Source organism: Protopterus annectens, chromosome 1.part2 (genome assembly GCF_019279795.1).
Source record: "Protopterus annectens isolate FY-2018-M chromosome 1.part2, PAN1.0, whole genome shotgun sequence".
Taxonomy (NCBI): domain Eukaryota; kingdom Metazoa; phylum Chordata; order Ceratodontiformes; family Protopteridae; genus Protopterus; species Protopterus annectens.
The window spans coordinates 504,806,042-504,829,937 of record NC_056727.1 but is presented as its reverse complement, the minus strand read 5'-3'; the positions used below and the strand labels follow the sequence as shown (position 1 = coordinate 504,829,937).

Here is a 23,896-nt window from a genome sequence, read left to right as displayed (position 1 = left end):
AAAAAAAAAAAAACCACAGAACAGCATAACAATGAGAAACTTTATTTTGAGGTCATGAAAGTATGTCATTTTTCTTCCATACATCTTGATGAGCTCAGATCTCACAGCTTCAGATCCAATTTTCCAGAAGTTAAAACCATCAGTCAAGGATGGCCTTCAAAACAATCTTGTTTACCAGTAGATATGCAACCATATTTTCCATACAGAGATGAGATTTTGTCAGACAATGGTATCATCATGAAAGGTCCCAAGATGATTGTTACAAAGTCCTTGCAACAAGAATATATTAACATATTGCATCATGGCCACCCAGGAACTGATGCTACCAAAAGAGAGGCAAGAGGTCTAGTATTTTGGCCTTCTATCTCAAGAGATATTGAGAAACATACTGAACAAGATGAAAGTACTAATAGTACAAAGTCGCATCAACAAAAAGAACCACTTCAGTTAAGCCAGATTCCTGAACTACCTTGGCCAACAGTAGCCACATATCTTTGAATGGAATGCTCAACATTATTTGGTGTTAGTAGACTCATTCAAATTGGTTCGAGATTAACCTACTTCCTAATCTAAAGTCATTACTAAATTGAAGCAACATTTTTCTGTCTATGGTAGTCCACACAGAGTTATTTCTGGCAATGGTGCACAGTTTACAAGTTAGCAGTTCAAGGAATTTTTGAAGAAACGTGGGACTTTGTTCATATTATGAGTAGTCCTGAATACTCTCAGTCAAATGGCTTGGCTGAATGTGCAGTTCAAAGTGCAAAACAGTTGTTAGAGAAATCCAGACATGATAATACCAATGTTTTTTGAAACTTGTTAAATCTTAGAAACATTCCTGGTGATAAACATCTTAGTTCACCTGCTGAAAGACTTGTGTCAAGACAAACCAGAACCACATTACCAATCAGCAGTAATTTGTTGGTTCCATGTGCTAACAACAACAAAGCAGTTAAAGCCCAACTTTTGAAGAAGCATTTGTCCCAGAAATCTTACTATGATAAAACCAGCAAACCGCTCAGTTCATTGAAAAAAGGGGAGCTAGTGAGGATGCAGACTCCAAAAGGTTTTGACTGCATCGGATTTGTGAAAAGTTGGTATCAAGAGCCGTGGAATCACAAGAAATGGAATTCAGACAAAACCAGAAGCATTTGTTAACAGTGTTCAAACCAGTGTTAGAGCATCTTGCCTGTGATAAAGACTCTAGTTCTCAAGAGTGATTTGTCCAATATGACTGTTCCAGAGGACATTCCATCACCAATCCCTGTTCCTGAGAAAATCCCTGAAACTCCCCAAGCAGAACATTTCCTAGTGACAATCCCTTTTGCTAAACCCAGTCCTGACTATTATGTCACGAGATCAGGTTTCATCTCGAAACCTAGTTCCAGATACACAGCAACCAAGACATGACTGTTGTTTTTCTTTACTAGTGTCTATATAATTGCATGCCTATTCAAATGCAATTGTTTATATGAGACAGCTCGCTAAATAAGGATGTTGATCAAAGTGTGTGATATACCTTTAAAAAGCTTTCCAGTGAGCCAGCACATACGTATGAGTACTGAGCAAGTGCAAGCAAGAGTGCCATTTTGAGTAGCCAGTGTGAGCATGCAAGTATGTAGTCAGTCAGATAGTTTAAGTTTAATGTTCCTGCCATCCATCCTGATGTATTTGTACAAATAAACTACTTGAACACCCAAGCCTCAACGTCTTCTTAATGCACATAAGAAGAGTGACATTAGCCACAGTTTTAGCAACTTTTAGTTGTCAAATTTGCCATCAAAGTACTCCTTCCAAAAGTAGCAGAGTGATTTGTTTTTCATCTGAAGCATTTTATTTTTACCATGCCATACGTGTTTTCATCTAGCTGAACACAGTCTAAGGTCTTCTTGAGAGAGAAGACAATTTTCTTTGTTTCTGGGAGTTTACATGCTCCATGCAGAGGAATAAACAGGATTCAATTATCCACTCTTTTTAGTAGTTTTTAAAATGTTCTGTGTGCCAGTGCATTCCATTTGGCTGGGCTGCAGTGAGCTGTGCAGTTGTGTGGCTGTTACTGAACTGTGACTTATTCTGCAGGATTTGACCTTAAACCAGTCCCCAGGGATGCGATTAAATTCGTTTTATATCTAAAGTAATTATTTTGCTAATATTGTCGATTCTTTTCTGCTTACTGGGCCAAGTGTGTGTGTTTTCTGCTAGCTTAACAATTCATGTAAGTTTGCATTGCGACAGAAAATAAATGTCCTTCCATTTTGGGCATCTACCTGTGCCAGGCACAGTAAGTGGTTTTTGATAGCCAAATTTATCATGGGTGTGTAAGAGAGCAATTTAAAAGTTGTGTTGCAGTCAGCTATGCTGTTGCAGTTACTGAATTGTGACTTATTCTATTCGATATGACCTCAAACCCACCCATCTAAGACCAGGAAATGATTATGTTGACCTTGTTTTTCATCTAAAGGTATTAACATGTGGGTATCGAGGATTCTCTTCTACTTATTGCGCAAAGATTGTTTTTCTCCTACCTTACTCACTGTGACTTAATCATGTCAGAGAAAGTATATTATTGTTTTCTTAGTGTTGAACTATGTCAGGCATAGGAATAGGAATAGTCAGAGTTCTGATAGGCTGTGAGCAGTTTTTGTTAACTTCTAAATAGCTCTGCTTTCTTCAACACTGAGCTCCATTTGCTCATGATTCTCAGCACAATCATGTTGCTGCTCTATCTGGATTGTGACTTACTGTACCAGACTTGGCTTCAAACAAGTCTAACACCAAGGAACTAATTATTTGAAATAGAATTTTTATCTAATTATTAAATGTATTTTAATCATTACATAGCTGATTCAGTTCTGCTTACTATGCCATTTATGTTTGCACCTAGCTGAGCATACAGGCTAATATCATCTTAGTAAGTAGCATTCCAGTTGGCCATTAGCTGTTTTAGTCACTTTTAAACTGGTGTTGTACATGCCACTGCACTCTCATTTGGCTGCGCTACAGGGAACTGTGCAGCAGTCCTTGCACTATGACTTGTTTCACTGGATTTGACCTCGTCAGTCCCTCTAACAAATGGGAAGTATTTTAAATTTTTCAACTAAAGCTATTATACTGATGACATTGCACAGATTAATATGTTTGCTGTACCAAGTGTATTTTTTTGCTAGATAGACACAGTGAATTTATCTTGTGAATAAAACGTAAATTTGCTTCTTTTCTGGCTGCCTACCCATGCCATTTTGAAAGCTTTTAAATTAGTCTGTTTTGCATGCCAATGCACTCCATTGGGCTGGTCTGAAACGAGTTGTGCAAGTACTCTGTTATATAACAATGATTTACTCTTCAGGCCATAGCTCTCAGTGAGTCAGGGACAAATCCAGAAATAATTAGGGACACTTTTAAAATGCAAGTGCTATTATTTTGTGACATTACTAGAATAAGAGAATATGAATAAATATACATTTTCTGAAGTAAAATAAGTGTATAACTTTTATAATTGATGTTATTTATTAAGTGTAATTTATCACATTTTCCCCAGAGATCACCAGTTTTAGGAGGGATTAAAAGGGGCAGAGCTAACATATAAATCAAAATTAGGGACAGCTGAGAGGTATTCTAAGAATACAGAACTGTCCTCATACCTCTCAACTGTACAGATTTTCGCAGAACATCCAGATTTTTGCCTCATGTTTTCAGTCTGTTCCTCATAAACTTTATGATTTTCTGGCAAATCACTGGGATGATCTGAGGATTGAAGTCACTAAATCATGATATAAATTTGTGTTTCAGACTTCATAGCCTTCAGAAAAATGCATCCCAAGACAAACTCTGTTATTCTAGCTACTTTCTAAGTTTAGGAGAGCAATATTTAAAATGTGTCCCTATTTTTGGGTCTTTATCCTCCCATTCTTTGAGGCTTTGTCCAGATTTTTTGTGCCAAGAGGTTGAGTGATATGCATGGAAGTGACCTTAAATTTGTTTTTCATAGAAGGCTACTTTATTGCTGATTCTGTTTTGCTTACAAGGATGTGTTTTGCTGCTAGATGAGCACCCAGTATAACTATCTTGTGAGAGAAAGTAAAATGTGCTTGTGTTCTGGGAGTCTACATGCATTACACACAGAAATAAGAATTCTGATTAGCTGTCAGCTGTTTCTGGTAGATTTTAAATTGCTCTGTTTTGCATGATCCCACATTCTATTTTGCTGGATTGCAGAGAGTTGTGCAACTCTACTACTACTGATGCTGCTGTCACAGAAATGTGACTTCCTCAACAGGATTTGATCTCAGACCAATCCCTCCAAGATCAAGGAAATGATTATTTTAATTTTTTTTTTTGGGGGGGGGGGCTTTTGCCCCCACTATCTAATTGATTATTTTCTCCCTGCTGGCCATCATCATGGTACAAGAAGTCACCATAATTGAGACAGCCATCAAGGGTCGTTTCCTCTCAGCCCCAATTCCCTGTTCTGTTCTAATGCAAAAAAGTGGCTGTATAGAAGGGCATCCCACACTTCCACAAGTTCTATGTCCTCTCTAACAGCCTTGCTACCCCCCCGAACCATGAGTAGTTGTTTCCACAATCTCCACCAAAGAAACTGTAGCATTCACTGTGCCTCCTATGTGTACATATTCCTCCTTCCCCCTGCCTTGTCACTGCAGTCCCTGCCGGACTCCTCCAGTGCCAGGGCTGCTAATTAAACCCCATCACAGTTAAGATTCCATCTCTTTGCACCACAGAGTCAGGCTAGCTTTATCTTGTAAGAGAATGAAATTGTTTGTGTTCTGAATGTCTACCTGTGCCAACCAAAGGAACACGAAGAGTTCCAACTGGCTGTTAAGCTGTTTTTGGATGCTTTTACATTGCTCAGTTATGCTTGCCTCTGAAATCCATTTGGTTGGGCTGTAGTGAACTGTCCGGTCTTGCTACTGCAGTTACTGAATTATGACTTGTTTCACCAGATTTGACCTCAAACCATCCCTATGACACATGGAAGTGATAATTTTTAAATTAATGTTTCATCTAAATCTACTATACCACTGAATCTGTTCCACTTACTTTACACCATGAGTATTTTGCTGCTAGCTAAGCACTTGGTATAACTTTATGTTGTGAAAGGAGGTAAATTTGTTAGTGCTCCGAGTGTCTGCTTGCGCCAGCCATAGTAATAACTAGAGTTCTGACTGGCTGTTGGCCATTTTTGCAGCTTTTAAAGTGCTCGGTTTTCTGTTCCACTGTATTCCCATTTGTCTGGGCTGGGCTGTGCACGCTTACAAGGTGCAGTGCACTCTATAGATGCAAGTTGTTTTAAACTTTGATGATTACCTAGTATTCACTTCTACCACTTCCCACATTGAAAGTGAGCCTCATTTGTAGTTGCAGGTTTGCTGTTTTCCTCCCCAAGAGTATTTCAAGGGTGCCATGCTGCACCTATTCCATCTTCTACCACTAAGCCTCACTGTGAGAAGGTCTGCGGCACTAAGCTGTGCCTTTCGGCCCTCAACAGTATTGCAGCACTCTTCTCATCTACTCTAGAGAGCAGCGGTAGTTCAGCCACAGGTTGTGTGGAGAATATAACATACATTTTATTCAAAATCTTTGGCAGACACTCTACTGGGTACACATTTAGCAACTAAAATCCCACTGCTGTAGACAAAGTTAGAAATTCCTGTTCCTACAAGTACACTGCCCACCACAAGCACAACTTAAGAAGGATTACTAAGGTGGCACCTCCAGACTACTAAGGTCTTCCCGAGTAGTCACTACATATGAAACACCCTAGTCATAGGTGACTCCATAGCAAGACACACAAATGCACCATTCACTATGCTGAACAAGGACAGGGTGACAGTGTGCTACTACATATGAGAACCTTCATGAAACACACACACAATAATCACTAAGCTGAGCGAAAATCAGTGAGCTGCCTCTCAGGTGCCAGGGTATGACAGGTTATTAGTGCTCTCAAGCCCCTTCACTCAAAGTACATCTACAACATTGTCATTCCCCATGTGGGTGTGAATGACCTGAGACACACATCTTGGATCTCAGATACAGCTCTCCAAGTATACACCCTGATGCTGGTATGTAACTAGTTTTGAGCAGCATCTACCTTTACAAAGAATGGTGCCTCAACATAAAAAAATATGACAATTAGCTTAGTTTTTGGGTCATTCCAAGGAGGCTCAATATGTGTATCCTGGAAGGAGATGGTTGACAGTCCTACCCGTTTCACAGGGGATGGCCTGCACCTCTCTCCTAGGGCTTTTTTTCACTGACAAAGCCTTTCTCCACCCCCATAGATCTTTTTTAGGGAATGAGAATCTGCTACATCTGCAAGCCTAGCCGGACCAAATCAGAGCGGTTTAAAAGTAGTCCTGTACAATTCTAGAATCTAAATAAGAAAGTGCCTTTCTTGAATGTTTTCACCACAACTGGCAAAGACAGTCATAAAATGCATCAGCTGTGTTCAAAATTTTTTCAAACCTACCTTCACAAACAACTTCACGCATGAGGACAGAGGAGCAGTGGCTGTTGTCCCCCCTTTATAAGAGAGTGGCCCCACCACCAATCCTAGCAACTAGTCAACTAAACCTCATCAGCCTTGTCTACAAGACAATGAAACCCTTTATCACAGACATCATAAACAAAAATATTGGCAACTTACAATCTTCCGATCTAAATTTCCGACTATCTACCTGCCAAATATCTAAAAATCACTGCAGAAGAAATATCCTATCCAGATCCATTACAGAACAATAAGTCCCTAAAATTTGGAAAGTACCATATAACATCCCTCTACATAAAGGTGGAAACTCTACAGAATTATCAAGTTACCGGCCAATAGCTACACTGTTACCATTATCTAAAATACGCGAGAGGTGCATCCATTCACAAATCTTAAACTATCTAATAACCAACAATCTTCTAACACTCAGCATGGTTTCCATCCTAATCATAGCACCACCACTGCCCTTGTTAACTTTACTAACTTTATTCACCACCCTCGCAATGAAGGCAATTTAGTTTCCTCCATCTTGATCTGTTCAAAGTTTTGGATACAGTTTCTCATTCTAATACTCTTAACTACACTCTGGAAACTTAAACTTAGCCACTCTGCACTTACTTGGTTCCAGCAATATCTAACTGGTCACCAGCAAACTGTAAAATGGCAACAAAATCTCTCTTCACTACTGCCTGTAACCTTGGGAGTACCAGAGATCTATTTTGGGTCCTCTTTTTTATTATCTTTACTAATAATCTTCATACTAATATGCAGATGATTCCAACCTGGCTTGTGACACCCCAACACTACAAAAACTCCAAAAAAATCACCCAGCAGTAATTCAATGCAGTGGAATCTTGGCTAAACAATTTCAACTAGAGCTGCAAGACCCCCACACACCATTCAATATATCACCATCAAACCGCACAGTTATTTTTTCCAGTTTCCCAAACAAAAATTACTTGGAGTAGTCACTGACCAGAGACATACACATATCACAGACAAAAAAATTTCACAAAAAACTAGGAACCCTGTACAGAAATCGGCACTTTCTAAACAAATCTTCAAAGGCCACTATAGCAAGAACCCATCTTATTTCTACGCCACTACACACCTCACAAATATTAAGAAATCTGACCTAGCAAAACTAGAAACTTGCTATAATAAAATCGCAAAGTTTGCTACAGAATCAAATTTCAGATCGCATCATTGTTTGGCTTTAAAACAACTATCCTGGCTCGAACTACCATATCTACTTGCTTATAATCAACTAACCTTTGCCCATCAAATACTAAATCAGCCAGAATAAACACCAGTACTTCAAAATCTACTAATACACTACTCCAATAATAGGGTATTGAATTCCACTAATAAATCCTTGTTAAATATTTCCAAACCTAACAATGCAATTGGAGTTCCACTTTACTCAAACTGCATAGCCAAAACTGGAATACCCTGACATTAATATTAGAACATGTACCTTACACTTCCAACTTTAAAAAAACTTCTCAAATCATACCTATCTGAATCCTGGATCTGCTCTTGCACAAACCCTGGTTAGGAAATAGATGTCTTAAGGGAGCTAAAAGAACACAACCAGTTAATTTTGTATTTGACTTGTATACCCTACTAAGCATCTGTATTTTTACCTTCAATCACAGTACTTCTATTCTTTTTATTCCTACCTAGACTATATGATTGTATTAGTGAAATGTGCAACATGTATTTTTCATTTTGTTCTTGCATTTGAGATAAATCAACATTTGTATCTGTAAGTTGTATATGTATTGTACTGTTATTTATAAATGTGGAGGTTTTCTCCACAGGCCTGTGCTGAAAAAGGACATTTTGCCCAGTTGGACTTTTCCAGTAAACAAATGTAATAAATAATCACAACTGGATTTGTGAAGGAATGATCTTGCCTGCTTAATATTGTAAACTGTTTTGACAAAAAAAGTCATGTCTTTGGACAAGGGCAAATCAGCACACACAGCATATCTTGACCTGGTCAAAGCCTTTGATATCATCCAACACACATTCAGCCATTATTATCAGACAAGCAAATATAAACGAGTATGTAACCCAATGGGTAGCAAATTGTCTCACAAAGAGCCCATCAAATTTGGATTGGGGGCACATTCTCAACTAAAAGGCCAACTTATTATCAACATGATCCCTCAGGGCTCAGTACTGTAACCGGCCCTATTTAGCATTTATTTCTTCACTGTCCAAGCAGATGTCAGAGGTCTCTGCAGAGTCATCTGCAGTTTTGGACAGCCAGTCATCAGCACACAGGAGGAATCCCAAAACTTATAATAGGGTCTAGCACAAGCAAACAAATTGTGCCAGGACCATAATTTAAGGCTAAATGCTAAAAGGTGTAGTATCATGTTGTTTGGAAAATAAATGCACCCAAGCACCTAATGACACCCCCCAAGTAGATACATATATTAGGGACCTGGGCACTTTCAAAGACAATGAGCTTTTTACAATCTTCAGAAAATCCTTCTATGTAGCCCAGCTGATCACCGCAAGTATTTCTTCGAGAGCCAATAAGTCACCATCCCTCTCTACCTCTCCTTTATCAGACCCATAACAGACTATAATGCTGCATTTGATTTGTGCCTGTTCATAGGTTGGTACTAGGCTATCAGCCCTAGGGCCTATACAAGCCTAGCCATAACAATTCCCTGGCTATTTCTTCCCACATTATTTACTTTCCTGGAACCCTGTCTAGCAGGGCGACTGACGTGATCCCTGGGGTGAATTTCCTTTCTCCCATCCAATCGTCAAGGTTCCTCTTGAAGAGGTCCAAAGAGGCACTCTGCTTGACATGTATGGGCAATCTATTCCAGAGTCTGGGGAGTCTCTGGGTCAGGAACCTATCCCTCCAGCATGTTTTGTTTATTGTGATGACAAGGTTTAGATCCCTGGGGCATGTAGCTGAGGGATTGGGATTTCTTTAAGTGTAGCATGTCCAACAGCTCTGGGTTTGACATGGCCTTGTATGTTAAGCAGAGATCGCCTCACAGAGTATAGCTGGAGTTTTTTAAGGCGGTCAGCGTAGGGCATCTGCTTTAGGCCTGTGATTCTTTTAGTGAGGTATTTCTGAGGCCTTTCTAGTTGTTGCAGATGTCTTGAGAGGTACATACCAAATGGGGCGTTGTATTCTATAATGGGTCTAATGAGGGATGAGTACAGTGGGACAATGACCTCCTTTTTTCTGGATGAAAAGCCCTTCGTGATGAGGTGTGCCACATAGAAGGATTTCGGTTATCGAAGGTGAGACCACTGTCCACCTGTGTCCCTAAGTCTCTTATCACACTTTCTGTGTTTAGTGTACTGCCACCTATATGGTAATTCATGGATACATGTTTTTTCCCAAACGGGATAACAATACATTTCTTGGCATTGAGCTTGAGCCCATGGCTCTGGCACCAAGCATCTGTTTCTGTAAGGCCCTTTTGTAGAGTATCCACATCATTTGAGGATTCAATAATGGCTCCCAGTTTGCAGTCATCTGCAAACTTTGTTAGCCAGAGTCCCTTAGTGTTGACCTGTACTTCACAGAAGTAGATGCCAAACAAGAGCGGCCCCAGGACTGAACCCTGAGGTACTCCACTTGTCACTTGTCTGGAGCTGGATTTGGAGTCGGCTACTTTTACAGTGTGGGTTCTATCAGTAAGCCATTTAGCAACCCATTGGGTGACATAGGGATTAATGCCCAACTTAGTAAGTTTATCTATGATTCCAGAGTGGGGGATAGTGTCAAAGGCCTTGGCAAGGTCTAGATAGGCTGTGTGGACCACCTTGTCCATGGCTCTGGAGACTGATTCAAAGAAGTCAATCAGGTTCAGGAGACAAGATCGGCCCTTCACAAACCCAAACTGGGTGGGGTCCAGTGTCTGAAGGTTGCCAATGTCTTTGTTTATAAGTTCCATGATAATACGCTCCATGGCCTTGCAGATAAGACTTGTCAGACTGATGGGATGGTAGATCCAAGCCCCCTTGTGGATTGGGATAACTGTAGCTGCCACTCAGTGGGCACAGAAACCTGAGGTGAGGCTATGATTAAACATGACACTTAGGTGAGGTGCCAGTTCATATTGTAGTTCATGTAGTACACAGCCCGGGATGTCATCTGGTCCCATGGATGCTGTATTCTTGGCTTTAGAGAGTGCTTTGTACCTGTGTGGCCGTTATTACTGGAATTTGGCAATCTTCGGTATTGAGATGGGCCATTTAGGGGTGAAGTTGGCACTGAATCGATCTGCCAGGATATTGGCAATATCCTTCGGATCAGTATATTTAATGCCATTCTGTTTTAGCTCAGAGCAGATCTGAGCATTGCCATTTAGATTCTTGACATAGTTATAGAATGCTTTGTGGTTGTCTTTGGAATCTTTGGCAATTTTATTTTCAGAACTAGCTTTGGAGGATTTTATGAGGCATCTCAGTTTCTTACCGAGGCTAGTAAGGGAGTTTTTTGCATCCTGGGATTTTCCTCTTTTCTGCAAAAGTTTCTTCCTTTTGTTGTAAAGTTTGTTTAGGGCAGGGGACCACCAGATTGGCTTCCTTTTTTTGGATGAGAGCATTTTGGTTCTATTTGGGATGGCACGATTCATACATGAGTGGATGTGCTCGTACAGTGCCTTATTGTAGGATTCAGCAGTTGAACTTTCAGTTCCCGTCTGCATGGGTGTCATGAAGTTTGTCACTTCTGACTTGAGTAGCATGAAGTTGGCTTTGGAGAAGTTTTTTATGGTGGTTTCTTTACTGTCTTTACTGTTGAAACAAATTAAACAACTTGGGGAAAAATTAGTGCTTCCTCACTAAGAAAATCAAAAGCCCGAGTTCTGTGCAGAATGTCTTAATGCTCCATCTCTGTTTTCTGTCTCATACAGACACCAGCAGGATGGCCTCTGCTGCAGGGCTACAAGTGACCCAGTCCTGCATGACTTACTATGCAAGCATAAAATAGGCAATGCCACCAACACCCATTCTACAGACATCAACTTTCACCACAGTATAAAAAAAAAACTTGCTTATGGTATAGACATCTCTTCCAAAACAATCACACCAGGTAGAACAGACTCCTACTGCATATTGCTCACAGTAGCTCCCCAACACTCAAATGCAACTTAGTTGAATGGATGGATAATCGTAAATATAACCCTGGCCCCACAATCCCATTACAAAATGGGGTAACATCTAAAAGGTACTGCATGGGCTAGACTACACATCAACCATCCAAAGCAACTGCCTGGTAATAACCTATGAACCCATGTTTCCAGGCATCTTTATTTAACACTACTATCTAGAATACAACTGGAAATGAAACACAAAGTTATACTCTGTTTAATAAAACAAGGAATATACTTGCATTTTTTATTGTAATTTGCCTTTTTTTCCTCTGTGGTCATCAAAAGAGTCTTTTGAATAAAGCTTCAAAGTATTCTGGGCTTACAAAAATCTTCAGAAGTACGGGTATTTGTTTATGTTGTGCAGCTTCAAGGTTTCAGAACCATTTATTGTATTCAGCATCAAATAAGGCATTCTATCTGCAGTAGCTACCTGAAAACACATAATCATCATCTTCTTTTGGCCGTTCACGAAAACACATCTTTACAGAAAATACAACTCTCCCTTGCCTGCAGTCAGTATAGAAAAAACAGAAAAAGTAATCTTTGCACTACTGTAGCAGGTAAGGTATGTCTGTACAGCAGATACATGCTCTGCTTCTATCTTTAACCTCAGTGATGTCAGGAGAAGGACGTTACTGCTCCAGTACAAAAAATGAAAGGGGGTCATCTTTACCAACAAAACACAAATATCCATTTTCTGCAGAACAATGTAATCGGACAATATATAAAGTTAAGGGAATAGTCTCAAACCTAAGAGATTCTAGTTTTCATGAAAATGTGCCAATACCACTTTAAAAAGCAACAGAAAAAAAAAAAAAAGTGATGCACCTCAAAAGCATAAACCCAGGGGGGGGGGGGGGGGAGTACACCATTGAGAGGGGCTACAGCAACAACTACAGAAAGGGTCCATAAGATAATCACATCACATATTCTACAGATACACAGACAATATAATAAAGCACCACGGAAGGGACATACATACTGGGCGATATAGAAAGATGCATCACCAGCAGAAAAAATAGATGTTATCCCACTCTGTACATATTGGGGAATACCCCCATCTAGAATATTAAATGTTCCATTCTCAAGACCTCAACAGTGTAGCTTCAGAGACACAGTTCAGAGGACAGCAGCATTAGAACCCACATAAAGACAGAATAAAATAACCAAAATGTGTAAACTCTCCAAGTGCTCGTTTCTCCACTTCAGTTCCCAGCTACGATGTCTTAATATGCTGAGTGCATGTGTACTTCCTACAGACTGGCACCTTGTCCAGGATTAGTTTCCCCTGCTTTGCCCACCGAGTACCAGGATAGGTTCAGTCTCCAACATGACATTTAAGTAGATTAAGCAGGCAACTGGCAAATTCATTAATGTATGTGCAATCTTAAGGAACGCAGGCATAAGAGAATACAATACATTTAGAATACCTCAAGGGCATGGTTATACTTAGAATCTAAATAAGCAGCATATTAAAAAAAAAAACAGAGGAGAGATTTAGGAGCACAACAGTACCAAAGGTAGGCTGCTCAGGGAAGATACAAGAAACCTTACCTCACAAAATAGGGTGTGACTAATTGGAACAGCCTTCCTGAAAGTAGTTAGTGACTAAATCCAGGTATCTATATCCAGGCAGGACTACCCATTACTACTGTGGTGTGAGGAGATGCACTTTAGTTAAGTAGGCAGATAAAAGAAGTCCTGCCATCCTCAATCAAGGTCTATCAGATTATATTCTTCTATAAAACTCAACTAATTTTTCATTCTAATTATTCAGAGCAAAAGCTACACCCAACTTTTTGATTACTACCCCAGATCTTATATCAATGCCTCTAAACACATACAGCTCTAAATATGCCTCTAACTATTACACTTGGCTTGTCCTTCCATCCTAGTAATTTACCTATGACTATTTGGTTTCTCCTTGAATGTATTATATTTACGAAGTCTCCACTGTACCAATTTGATTATGGTTGTGTGACTGTGTTATACTATAATTGTAACTTTTGGTTTTTTTAGTGTCATTCAGCTGTTGTGTTTTTTTTTTTTTTTGTTTTACTTTTGGTCTGTTTCTGCTTCCTTTTACTTGTGATATGGAAACAGATTTTTATAAAAATATCATCCTCCCTTTCCTAGTAAAAGTGCCAAGATAAATGTACAATAATAAATAAGCATACATGGAAAAAACAGAGCACAGCAATGCTGTTATGACAGAAAACCTGGCAGCTTAGACTAGATTAAAAATAATAAAGAAATATAAAATAACACATGACCCTTTGCAGGAAGGCCCAGGAGCACTGTCTGACTGACTTACACAGAGTCAAACAGTAGGAAAATAAATCTGAACGAATCGGACTCTAATCTTCCCTACAGGATGCAAGCTCAAAGTCTTAATCAACTGTGTTAAATCCCAGTTTTCTCTACGTCAGTCTCTCAGGATAAACCCTTGATAAATCTCAATAATGCAATGTACTCGCACTCTGGCAGTAGATGTTTTGTGCTTTAAAACCTTTTCTGTAGTTAATTTTTTTTTTTTTTTACCTTTTATCATCCCATTCTATAAACTAACAGCTCAGTTTTACCTTTTATCATCCCATTCTATAAACTAACAGCTCAGTTTTAGGAATACAGGAGTATTAAAACAATTAATTTAACTGTAGTGAGGTTAAAATAACTGGTTAAGACTTAAAACTAAACCAGAGGTGTGATGGGATAGAAAGAGGTAACTAGGAATACATTTTCTGGGAGTGTAATGAGCTGGTAGACTTTAAAGATTCCCTGCAGATTTCTCTGTTGGAGATGCTGGGTGAGCAAGTTGGAATGACTAAAATTAGAAGTTATGTACTTACCATAACGTTCCATCTGAGTAGGCTATGGATTTTGTTCAGTAACCCTCACCAAGTGGCCCCGCTCTCGATCCGAATCTCCCGTCAGACAAATCAGCTATGGATTCGGTGCCCCTAGTTTACCCCTCACTCCATAGGATGCGTTCTGCCTCCCGGGGATGATAGGGCCGAGATGAATTGGTTCTGCAGAATCCATACCCCAGAAATGGCAACAACATTCTATGCAGGAAACCGACATTCAGTAGGGATAGAGGGCGGATGAGTTGCAGACAATGAATCCACCTACCAGATGGAACGCTATAGGTCATGGACTTCGGCCCAAGTGGCGGAGATTCAGGATCAGCAACCCAGGGACAGAGTCCCAGCTACAGCTGAGAATGGGCGTCATTATGGAAGGGATATTCCGGAGCAACCACGGAGCCAAAGAGGAATCACCTCTTAATGTGGCTGAGGTAGAAACTGACCCGGGTCCGGTATGAGATGAAGCCCAGCACAAGGAAGCAACAAGTCAAAGCTTGGAATTCAAAAAGAATAAGGCCGCTGAGGTAGAAACTGACCGGTCGAATTAAGAAATTGGTCTCCGTGCGTGGCTTCCAGAAGCTTGGTGTTAAAAGAATACACTGGCGTAATGATGATATGACAAGGAGACTTTGAAATTGGTTTACTTCTGATGAATGTCTATGTCTGAAAAATGAAATAATTGGTCTGATATTTAGGAACCAGCTGTCCAGTTAAGATAAAGGATAAGCTTTTCCGTGAGAATCTGGCTAAGGAATGCAGCTTGTATTCACCCTTGTTCTGGATATTTAGAAAGAAAAGAGGGAATGAAAGAAGCTGATTAATGTTTATCTCTTGCTACCTTAGGCTCGAAATGAGGAAGTAGTGGCTACTAAACGGTCCGGATGGAAGACCAAGTAAGGCGGCTTCTATGGATAAGGCTTGAAAAGGAACCTTTTTACAAAAGTAATGGCTACTAAAATGCAGTCTTGAGAGATAAGAATTGCCCGACAGGGGCCACAGCAGAAAGGGGCAGCACGTCAAGGCCTGAAGAAATCCAAGGAAAGATCCCATAGGAAAAAGAAGTTGACAGGGGGTTCAAGCAAAGCCTTTAGGAAGCACTACATAATTTACAGACATATAAGGGATCCAGAGCCGTTTTGACCAACATGATAGTGAGAAACCCTGCAAGCTGCACTATGATCTGGGAACTACTGGCACCATCATTAAAAAAGAGGGCGAAGTCTAGCACCATGAGAAGGGGAACCGTGAATAACAAGACCCCTGCCGCCCGCCCAAATGGAGAATCGCTTCCATTTATCAGGTAAATTTTGGAGCAATAGCAGTTTGCGAGAGGCTACCCAGATGGCCTCAAACGGTACTGACACCGAGTCCTGATTCAGAGTGGAACTGGAGCATTCAAGCATGCTATTTGTGAGAGTGAGACCGGAGTTGGCAGACCGAGTGGGTGTGATGGGAGATCCGAATGGATCTAGAATCCAAGGTGATTCACCGAGTGAGACCTTAGTGGGAACTTTGTAGATCTAGAAGGGGAGAATGGGGTAAATGAGGATCATTCTGCACCCCACCAGAGGCTTTGAAGGAGTCCCTGGAGGAGGGTAAGCGCGGGGGTGGCGTGAAGAAGGAGAGACCGAAGCATGCACCAGAGGAGGATGAATTCCCTGGAGGATCGATTAGAGCGAAACTACTTGACTTGGTGTTTAAGGGAGACGAAGAGATCGGAATAAGGAAGTCCCCATCAGCGCGCAGATACGCCCAGAATATCGTTTCATTACACCACCAGTCGGGAGAGATGTAGCGACTGAGTTTAACTCATGATGTTGTCTGAGACCCAGAATTATGCTGCCCCTGTTTGTTGAAGGCAGCTGGTGGCCGACATGTTGTCTGACTGAATCGCCAATTGAAGGATAAGACCTGGTTCTGTTTGGCTGATGTACGCCACCACCGCATATGCGTTGTTCCTGACTGAACGCAATTGCACCCGGGGCAAGGCTTGAAGTGCTGGTAACGCCAGAGCACAAAATGCAACCACCCAACACTTTATGGTAATTTCTGAGTGATTCCACATGCCCTGACCGGGCCTCCGGTAATGCTCTGGATGGGCCTGCAGGAGAGAGGCGCCCGTGGTCAAACTGGCTAGAGAGGGGAGAAGTGACAGCAAGCGGCCTCCGGTGAGTCCTGTTGAATGGAGCCACCACAAGAGAGACCGCCTGGCGAGTGGTTGATCGAGAGGGTACGGAGTGATGCAGGGGAGAGAAAGGCAGACCACTGAACCACCAGTGTCCACTGAACTGAGCTGGAGGAAAAGTTGAACCCATGGAAAGTGGAAGAAGAGAAATCGCTGCCGCTATGGACCCTTTGAGTTCTCAGGACCAATTCCTACCGAACTGGCCGAGTGGAGGATGGTCGCAGGTTGTCGCAAATCGCAAATTTCTGTCGGCTGTAGGAAAAAGGCTCTTAACCTCTCGTGTCTAATCCAAATTCATAAATTTATCAACTGAGTAGGGGGCCAGGTTGATTTTTGCGCGACGCTTATCGTGGCTGCACAGACAGGAGCCAGATGAAGAAAGTGATCTCGCCCCACTAGATGCCTTGTTGGGGCGTGGAGAAGCTGTGTCGTTCAGGTACGTGGAGTTGATTCTGGTAGTCTGAAGCCTCCTCAGGTATCATCGACCGCTCCTTTGATGAACACCCTGGGGTTGTGGTGAGACAGAGGAAGGACCTGAACTGGTAGTGACTGCCCTGTTTGTGCTTAAGAAACCTCCTGAACGCCTGTCCATCAGGATGTGTGCAGAGCACATCCAGTGATTCTCTCCAGAAGGAGGATGGATTGCAAAGTGACCATCCGAATCCTCCCTTCTGTGGAAGTGGTTTAACAGGGCTGGTGGAGGCGTGGTGGAGGGATTTTAGCTTTTTGCTCAAAAGAACCCGGAGAAACCCCTGATGGAGCGTGGTCTGGGGGACGCTGATGGGGGGCGTGAAAGCAGATGGCCAATTTCTGTTGAAGTATCTTCCCACCTCCCGGTGGAACGTCAGAGGACTTGGCTGGGACGCGGTGCTCCAGGGACTTTGTATCTTCTGATATAATGGGCGAGGACCAGCCAGGAGCGATGCCGGACCGGCAGCCTTCTAGGGACTGAAAAACGCCTCGCATCGGTTCCCTGAAGAGCAATGAACTCGTGGTTGCCGCGCGACTGGTAAGCCAAAGAAAGGTTCTCTGACCAAATTCCTGGGAGCCCTCGCCCTGGCGGCGCTCCTCCTGTCCTCTGCCACGGAAGGGACTGGTTGTCCGGAAGGGTTGGGATTGCCGCGCATTCTCGAAAAGGGCAGGTCCAGGAGCCCTTTTGGTTCTGAGTAGAACCTTCAGTACAGAGAAGCAGAAGCGGCTGGCGCAGACAGCGCCTTCCCCGTCTTTCTCACTTCTCGGTCAAGGTGTCGCGAATCAAGCTGGCAAAAAGGGCAGAACTATCAAAGGGGCAGTCCTGAAGACGCCAGTGGACAGCAACAGAAATGTTAATGGCGAGCCAGGCTCATGCCTGCGACTCAGGGGGAGTGCCCCGTATTTCAGCGCTCCTCCGTAGCGTGTAGACAGCAAATCAGACAGAGGTATTTGTCACGATCAAGAGTGGCCATAATGGTGGAGTGCAAAGTTTGTCCTCCTCTGACAGCCCAACTGGGGTGCAGCGATTTCGATAAGACTACGCACCCTGATAAATATGTGCCAGATAGTTGAGTCACCGAGAAGGCTGTCGCCAACCAAACATTCGCCTACGCTTATGGCATCTACGGACTCTTACCGGAGAGTGGACTGAGGTTGCGGCGGTGAGTTCCTCTTGTTGCTGCGCCTCCCAACATGGCATGGTGGTAGGTCCTCATTCCAGTGGGCACGTGCGGTGGGAGAGGTCCACCAGTCTGGCCTTTTGGATATTCCACCGGCAAGTCCCGTGCCCACGCCTGGTGGGGAGGTCGTTCACACCCACCTCTTAGGAGAAGACCCACCAAGAGGCAGACGGGGTTCATTGGAATGCCGTCCAAGAACACGTGACCTCGTCTCGAGTAAGACTTAGGCCCTTCACCCAATTTTAGGCCGAGTATTTCATGATGTCTCCAAAGGAGACCCCCTCTTTTACCGCAGGAGCCTTCCTCCAACCGTGTCTTCAAAGTTAAAGACCCGGGGCCTAGCCGCCTCTTTACATCGCGGTGTTGCGAGGTGTTTCTGGGGTTGTCCGTGAGCCTCGTAGCAAAGTGCTGCCAGACCAATGGAACAGCTTGGGGGGTTGAAGCGGGCTGTCCCAGAGGTCGGATGGCGAATGCCTGACCGAGGGGCAGGAGTGCGGACGGAGCTGGTCGAAGCGCTGGGGTCCGAAGCCTCAACAGAGTCTTCCACTACATCAAAAGTCAGGAAAGCCAGGATCCACTGAAGATTCAACAATGCTCCCCTGATCTGAGGAGGACGGAGACGCGCCGAGACACGAGATCACTGAGTCCGCGCGCGCCCGACACGGACGGAGCCAAGGCACACTGAGTCCCCCTGACCGAGCTCGAGCAGGGCTCTGAGAGGTCGGATCCGGAACACTGGGAGGCAGGGTCGCCCCGGCTCACCTAGTACCTTATCGGCGCCACGAGCCCCGCCGGCGGCTGCCTGCTCAACACCTTAAGCTCCAGGCAGCGGGCCTGGAGAAGGAGCTATGGGCTTGAAAATGAAATGAGCCTCCCCTCATGGGGAGGCAGGAGCACTCCCATTCAGTATCTGGGCCTGAATAATTTCGCATCAAGAGGCTACCGAGAAAAAAACCCTAGCCTATAGGTAGACTCCCGGAGAGTGAGTCGGGTCTCCTCCTCCTAGAGTACCGCCTCGATAGCGGGACGGGAGAAGGAGGGAGAGCAGGCCCCGGCGAGGCGATGGGGACCGAGCCGAGAAGGGCAGAGCCGCGGAGGTCTCAGGCTGGAGTGAGGCCCGTTCTCCCTCAGGTCCTTCTTCTTAGCTTCCCTCCCCTGATCATGGTGTGGGCTTCTCCCTCCCGTCCTCCAACCCACAGGGAGTTTTGAATCCAACAGGACGAGGGGAGGCAGAAGCAACCGCCGAGCTGAAGCAAGTCGGGGAGCAAGGCGTCGGCCCAGTCCGGGGCAAGAGTCCCAAGACCAGCTTTCACCGCCCTTCATTGCCCTGGGTTGAACCCGCATAGAGGGAACATCCAGGCAAGACAGTGTTCAACCCCAGCAGGCCGAATGCACCGGTGTGGCTATCTGCAGGATAGCTTATGGCTACACTGAGCCTTTTGGGGCCTTGCCTTTATTTTTTTTTGTTTTTTTTTAAGAAAAAAATAAAATACACTAGCACACACACCAAAGGGCCCACAAGAAAACACACATCGTCATTGTAAGGAGGGCCAGGAGAGGGAGGGTACACAAAATTGCAAAACTTTAATCTCAAAAGTGATATATAGAAGGGACTCACGGTTGTTTCATTTTTAGAGTTATAAAGCCCTTTTAAAAACCTAAATAGCATACTAACAACTGATTTAGCTTTGGAGCTCGAAATTCAGTGGACGTGGCAAAACGCAGCAAGATCATCTAGGGAAGCAGGGCATTATGGGTGAGGGGAGGGAGGAGTTTAGAGCTCGACCATAGCTGGATAACCATGCCGATATCGGATCCATAACCCACAGGTTGCTGACAAATTAATCTCCTACTTCAGATCAATGATTTTGTTGAGCTATGATAAAGCTGGAATTGCCTAGACATAGTAAGGCCATGCTAAGTCTAATTATGATGGCTGCCAAAAAAGCAATTACTAGAAAATGGAAACTAAGGTCTAAACCAATTTTACTTAAGTAGTGAAGATACTTCTTGTATTTTTTATTCCAGCTAGACTAGCCCAGTTAACAAATGTAAAATAAATAGTAAGAGTTAAAAAACCTGGAACTGGGATCTTTAGAAAAGGGTAGGAACAAATTACATAGGGAAAAATGGGAACTGTGGGATCAATACATGCAGAGGAGGCACAAAGTATGAAAGATGGCATGATCTGAATGAGCTATGTAATGCTGACTAACAATATCTGGATATGTTAAAAGTGATGTATAATGTTTGTAGCTACAGTTGTGTTGGCACAATTTGGAATGTATAATGTGTGCAACTGAGATTGTGTCGCTATGGTTTATTGTCATTTATATAAATGTAACATGGCCTATGCCATATGTGATAATTTAATAAAGATGTTTCTTGTTAAAAAAAAAATGTTGACTAACAATATCTGGATATGTTAAAAGTGATGTATAATGTTTGTAGCTACAGTTGTGTTGGCACAATTTGGAATGTATAATGTCTGCAACTGAGATTGTGTCACTATGGTTTATTGTCATTTATATAAATGTAACATGGCCTATGCCATATGTGATAATTTAATAAAGATGTTTCTTGTTAAAAAAAAAAAAAAAAAAGAGAGACTTAAAATTATGTAAACCTATACATAAGAGCAGAACTGTATTGCTGTTACTAAGGCTGCACTGCTAAGTCACTGCCACAAAGGATCCCATGCCTATAGTGGTCATAAATGGTTCTGCCCATTTTCAATAACTAGAAAGTGTAACAGCATGGCAATTGGTAGTTCCTGCTTTACTGGCACAGGATAACATTTCAGTTAGCGACTTAACACTGGGAATTAGAAATGCAAACGAACAGCTAAATCGGGAAAGCAAAATTTTTAAAGCAGATATTAGATCCTTGCACACGCAGATCCCTATTTGACAGTTAAAATGTAAAAAAGTTTTGTTTTAGGGCAGACTAGATACTAATGCCCTTTTCATACTTCAAGGTGACATTTTCCACAAATGTCAAAGCTTGCTGTAAAAGTAGTTCTCTTAGTGGGTACTGCTACACATACTGAATAGTAATTTGAAACTGTTGTATTTCCAGAATCAGGAGATTACAACACAGAATGAATGAAAAGAGCTGTGATATTCAGCAAATTAAAGTGTAAGCGTGTGCTGTTAAACAATATAATTAAAGCATACCACAAAAAAACTCCCTGAACCTATGAACTAGAAAAAAAAAAAACAAGATGTTAACCAAACTTTAAAATACCTGAGTTTTAAAAAGCAAGAAGGAAGTCACACACAGTCTTACCTGATTAAATAGTAATCCTTGAACTTCTGTTATGCCAGGTCCAATTTTTTTTGTGTCTCTGCCAGCTTGTCCTGCAGTCGTTTCTTTCTCCAGTCTAAGAATCTCCTTCGTACCCTGTTAGCTTGCCAACCCACTAGCACTCCCGAAGCAAAGGACAGAAGGAGAGCAACTTGCACTGCTCTGTCAGAAAAATCAGCCATCTTTCCCACAAACAAAAACAGTGGCTGGTAAAGTTTTGTACTTACAGAATTTGGTGTCAAATAACAAAATGCTTAAAGGATGCTGTTAGAAACAATCCACAAATCCTTCCAAAGTTTCAATCAGCATTTGCATGCTAACCTTCCTTGTCAGCTGAAACCAAGACAGTAAGGTACTACCTGATTGGATGCAATAAAGCTGATTTGGATTGGTTTAATCCTGCCAGCTAGTTGACATTTCTGTTCTAAGAAAAGGCACAGAGAATTTTAGAAAAAAAAATCTACAGTGCTGATAGGCGACTTTATTTACCAAACTCTGAGCCCTTTCCAAATTAAATTAATTGTTTATGTGCTGTGAAAAGCACATTGTATTATAGCATAAACATGGGCAAGTAAAAAAAAGTCAGTGATTACCTGTTCTGTTGAATTTCCCTACCTAAAGCAGTCTTGACTTCTCAGTTTCTCTCTCTCTTTTACTGTTACTCTAGCTGGAAAAAAAAATCATGTGTAACGTTATCACATACTCAGATATCTAAATTAAGTAGAATATTTCTTATGGAAGGATTGTATTTTTCTGCACGGACCACATTCTAGCCCAGTCCATTGCAAAAAATGTATATTTTTACTCTGTTGTCAATAGATTAATTCAGTGTTGAGAATATATTGTTTCAAATTATGCTGTTTCAGTTACAGCACCATAATTTCTTGCATTATTTAGATGAAAGTTATTAAGTGCATTTTAAACCATTATATAAGGACACATGCAAACATTTCTTAAGGATTTCCCTGCAAAATTTAGGACACGTTGTACATGCTATTAATTGCAGTTTAGCAAGATCACAAGAAAGTACTCCTATACTGGTAGATGGTTATTTTTCCAGGAATCCCAAGATGTACGCTAATATACTTCTGAGAAAGGCTAACATGAGTACCAACTTCTCATTCCAGCAGTAGACATAAGACAATCTACAGAGGCCAGCAGACCTCTAATCCAGGAGTGAGAAACAGTTGACTAAAGCAATTTTTTTTTTTAAACTCTGAAGGCAGAATGTGCAGTGAATCTACCAGGTGATGCAAGCAGCTGTCAATGACTGTAATTCTACCTGTATCCACCAGAGGTCCTCAAATGCATGCACATGAGTTAGATTAGCCTCTGCTTAAAGTACAGCAGTACTTAGGTTGTCTAGCCTTTTTTTTCCCATTCAGTACCCCCCCCCCCCCAAAAAAAAAAGTCTGACTTTAAAATGAAACATTTCTAGCATCATGACTGTAATCAAGCCACTACATCAAAAGGCCAGATTCAGTTTAAACACCCTGTTCAAGTTTTTACATTTTTAATTTTTTCATGAAAAGATTGTCCTGTTGGTTTGCTGACCATCGAGTGTGACAGTCATCCCTCTCTTGTCTCACAATCATCTTTGCAGTTCTACTATCACATAACATCACTATGCCTTTACTCTGAAACCAATAACTGCTGTTACACCCATCATGTCAATTAATGAGTGTTTCCCTTATTTTGTCACCCTCACTATGTCAATTAATGAGTGCTTCCCTTGTTTTGCCACCCTTAATGTGAAATTATATGTTTACATCACTTTTATAGTGCTTTTGATAACTGCCAACGCTATCCCCACTCACTCTCAGCTTGCAAGTATGTAAACCTTGACAAACTATTTTATTAGCTTACAAGAATTATTTAAGAGGAATAGTTATACATCTCGTTATAAATTAATACAGTTCATTTTGGTATTTAGGCAGGCTTCTAGGACAACAAAATTATTTTTTTCAGAGGAAGAATAAAGTAGATTATGTAAATGAATAGAAATCTGATCTCTCAATTATTCACATGTATAACAGAAAAATAAATAGCTCTGTTGTTATTATGGCTCTATGTCAGCTTATTGAAAGCTGATAACATTGAACGCTAGTTGATTGACCCCTAAAGGTCGAACAAACAAAATAGCGAAGACACGGAAGGAGGGGGAAGGCATGCCCGAAGGCAGGAAGAGAGGAGGAAGGTTAGGAGTGCAGTACTGAGGGTAGGAACTTTGAATGTTG

The 23,896-nt window shown here is 41.9% G+C and overlaps 1 protein-coding gene across 1 annotated transcript in view; it reads right to left on the bottom strand.

Moving 5' to 3' along the window:
- MTLN (mitoregulin) overlaps positions 1-22,022 on the bottom strand; it is a 59,985-nt gene extending 37,963 nt beyond the window's left edge. Inside the window, exon 1 of the mRNA XM_044057270.1 lies at positions 21,642-22,022. Within this exon, the coding sequence (XP_043913205.1) occupies positions 21,671-21,841 (171 nt within the window). The 5' untranslated portion in view covers positions 21,842-22,022 and the 3' untranslated portion in view covers positions 21,642-21,670. The remainder of the gene's footprint in view (positions 1-21,641) is intronic.
- Between the last annotated feature and the right edge of the window lie 1,874 nt (positions 22,023-23,896).